At 51.9% G+C, this 2,447-nt stretch overlaps 1 protein-coding gene across 1 annotated transcript; it reads right to left on the reverse strand.

Moving 5' to 3' along the window:
• Positions 1-510: 510 nt before the first annotated feature.
• Positions 511-2,427, reverse strand: LOC109863196. Its single transcript, XM_020443415.1, has 2 exons — positions 1,848-2,427; positions 511-1,751 (listed from the first exon to the last, which is right to left on the reverse strand). The coding sequence occupies exons 1-2, from the start codon at positions 2,281-2,283 to the stop codon at positions 511-513; spliced, it is 1,677 nt and encodes a 558-aa protein (XP_020299004.1). The 5' UTR covers positions 2,284-2,427.
• Positions 2,428-2,447: the final 20 nt, after the last annotated feature.

The following is a 2,447-nucleotide window of genomic DNA, read 5'->3' on the forward strand; positions in this document are numbered from 1 at the left end:
CAGGCTGACCTGGCTCCGTCTGGACCTCGTGGGAAACTTAACACCCGTAAGTTCAATGCTAGACTTTTTGTTTAACAATCAAACTATTACAGAAACCGATTTCGGAGTTTCGCTCATTCTTGAAATAGTTAGTTGTACAACTACGTCAACTCAATGAAATGTCAGTTCAACGAGTAATCCCTAATCTCAAAGGATTACTCNAAAATAAACTACACTCTACGCAAAACAAAAAGGAACACGTCAAGTACTGACCGATTTAAATGGGCATTATGCACCCAAAGCGTTAACACACACTTGCTTTAAACCACAAAACAAAAAATACAAAAAAATAAAATTAAATTTCTTTTGGCTGATTGCCCTTTAAAGATTGCTGCTTCGCCTTTTATTCCGTGCTGGAACCCGATTCCGTCCTTTGGCAGCGCACCCAGGCATCCGCTAAAAGTGATTCTGCCACCCCGGCGTCGAAGAGAGCGTCCGTTGACGTTCCTGGGCGCTCGAACATCTGTTCCATCAAACTCGCTTCCGCCTGGCCAACGGCAGGAATGGCCCCAGTTGGCGACGGTGACAAGGTGACGTTTTGTCAAGTTTATATTTGTCAAGAATTTGGGAGACAGCACTGCCACCCGTACTAGAGAAGGTTATGAGGGGGTTACTCGGACGGTTTAAGCCCGAGGAACGCGGAGGAACGGTGCTCCTCCGTGTAAGGTCCCCGTCAACCTTCCCGTTTCTCGTATTCCGGCCGGGCTCACTCAGTCCGAATGGAGAATCGTCCGGAGGTTCCGGTTGGGTTACAACGCCCATTTCAGTGACCTCCGCATAAGAGAGCGTCGACGGGACAGACCCACCGACCCCAAAGCTGAAACTTGCCTGTCCACGGCCACGCGGGGACATTGAGCAAGAGAGAGAACTATCCTTTGTGAACGTACCTGTACCTGGTGAGGAACGGGGCGTCGAAGGACGGTCCCCGGCTAAGAACCGAAATTTTCTTTCCCCCGCAGGAGGCCAGAACTCCGCCAGTGAGGGTAAGGNAACGGACGAGCCCATGGAAGAGGAGGGCCCCATCCCACCACGCAGGTGGGTATCCGGGTTCACCCCGCTATCCAACAACCTGGCCGCATCCCTAAAAGACAAATCACGAAAAGCCATTAGTTTATTGATCNCTCTCTGTCTCCTAAACGAAGGGCAGTCCGGAGAAGAGGCCTGATGGGCAGTGTCTCTTCCCCTGGAGCGGACGCAATTAATGCACTCCTCGCTGTGACTAGGGCAGGAGGTCTTTCCGTGGCCACTCTTGGCACACCTCTCACAAANCTGTCTGCTTCCGTCANCTGTTTGTTTACACGTGAACTTTGTGTGGCCAAACCTCTGGCAAAACTCGCATCTCCTGACCTTATACACATACGGGGTCAGAGATAACCTTTTTCCATAATACAGACACGAACCTGGTATTCTACTCGAACGGAACCTAAGTATAAACTGGTTTGTACCTACGTAAACCGTACCTCCTCCTGGGCCATTGGACGATCTGCGAGTAATCCTCACCGCCTCAAAAGGGGGGACCCACTCTTGTGTCCACCCCGGGGGGGGACGCAGACCCGCGACAAGGTCCTCGGCCGACTCCTCTTCATCTACGCCTCTTACAACGAACTGTTTAACTACTCGAAACGACGGGACGTGAGCAGTCCACTCCTCAGAGNGAGTGACGTTCCCCGAGACGTTCTTGAAATGTTCCACAAAGTTGTTAGCATCTCTGCCTGTAGGAAAGCACACAGAAAACTTATTTTTNCCGATAGAACGTAAATCATGAGCACACATAAACTGGCTTGCCACCAACCTATTGAGTCTCTTACCCAACCCTATGACACTGAGTGAGGCCGTCTTCTCACCCACCTCAGGGCTGGGGTTATGGTCCCCAGCAGGGCCACCCCGAGGCCTACACGTCTCAATATGTACCAGAAACGGACCCCTGGACTCCGGATGGTACTTATTGAGAAGAAGTTGCCTCTGTGTATCCGACATTGCACGAGAAGTTTTCTTAGTGGGGGAGAACTCTTCGCTTGATCGCCCTCTCTTTCCACTTTTCTTTTTCTCACAACTTAACCCCATCTTTTTTGCTATGCTGTCAACCACCGACCCGGACCCGCCTCCAGGACCGGCAGCAACACTGACGGTGTCCGTGTCCATGCAGTCATCTTNCTCCCCCTCTGAGGGAAGGAAGCCACTACACGGGCCCCCTTCCTCAAGCGTCATCGCGTCCCTTTCGACCTGCGACAGACCGGTCGCCATACCGCGAGAAAGCGACCCCTAACCTATCAGGGTAAACCGGGTTGACGCGGCGAAAAACAACGAACCCCAAGAGGGAACACCACACGACCAACTACGCGACCTGAACTTTAGCAAAGTAGTTTGTCGACACGGAAAGAACCGCGGCACGCGCGCGATCGAAAGAC

The sequence above is a fragment of the Pseudomyrmex gracilis genome, unplaced genomic scaffold (genome assembly GCF_002006095.1).
Source record: "Pseudomyrmex gracilis isolate BER0280 unplaced genomic scaffold, ASM200609v1 scaffold_3523, whole genome shotgun sequence".
Lineage (NCBI taxonomy): Eukaryota > Metazoa > Arthropoda > Insecta > Hymenoptera > Formicidae > Pseudomyrmex > Pseudomyrmex gracilis.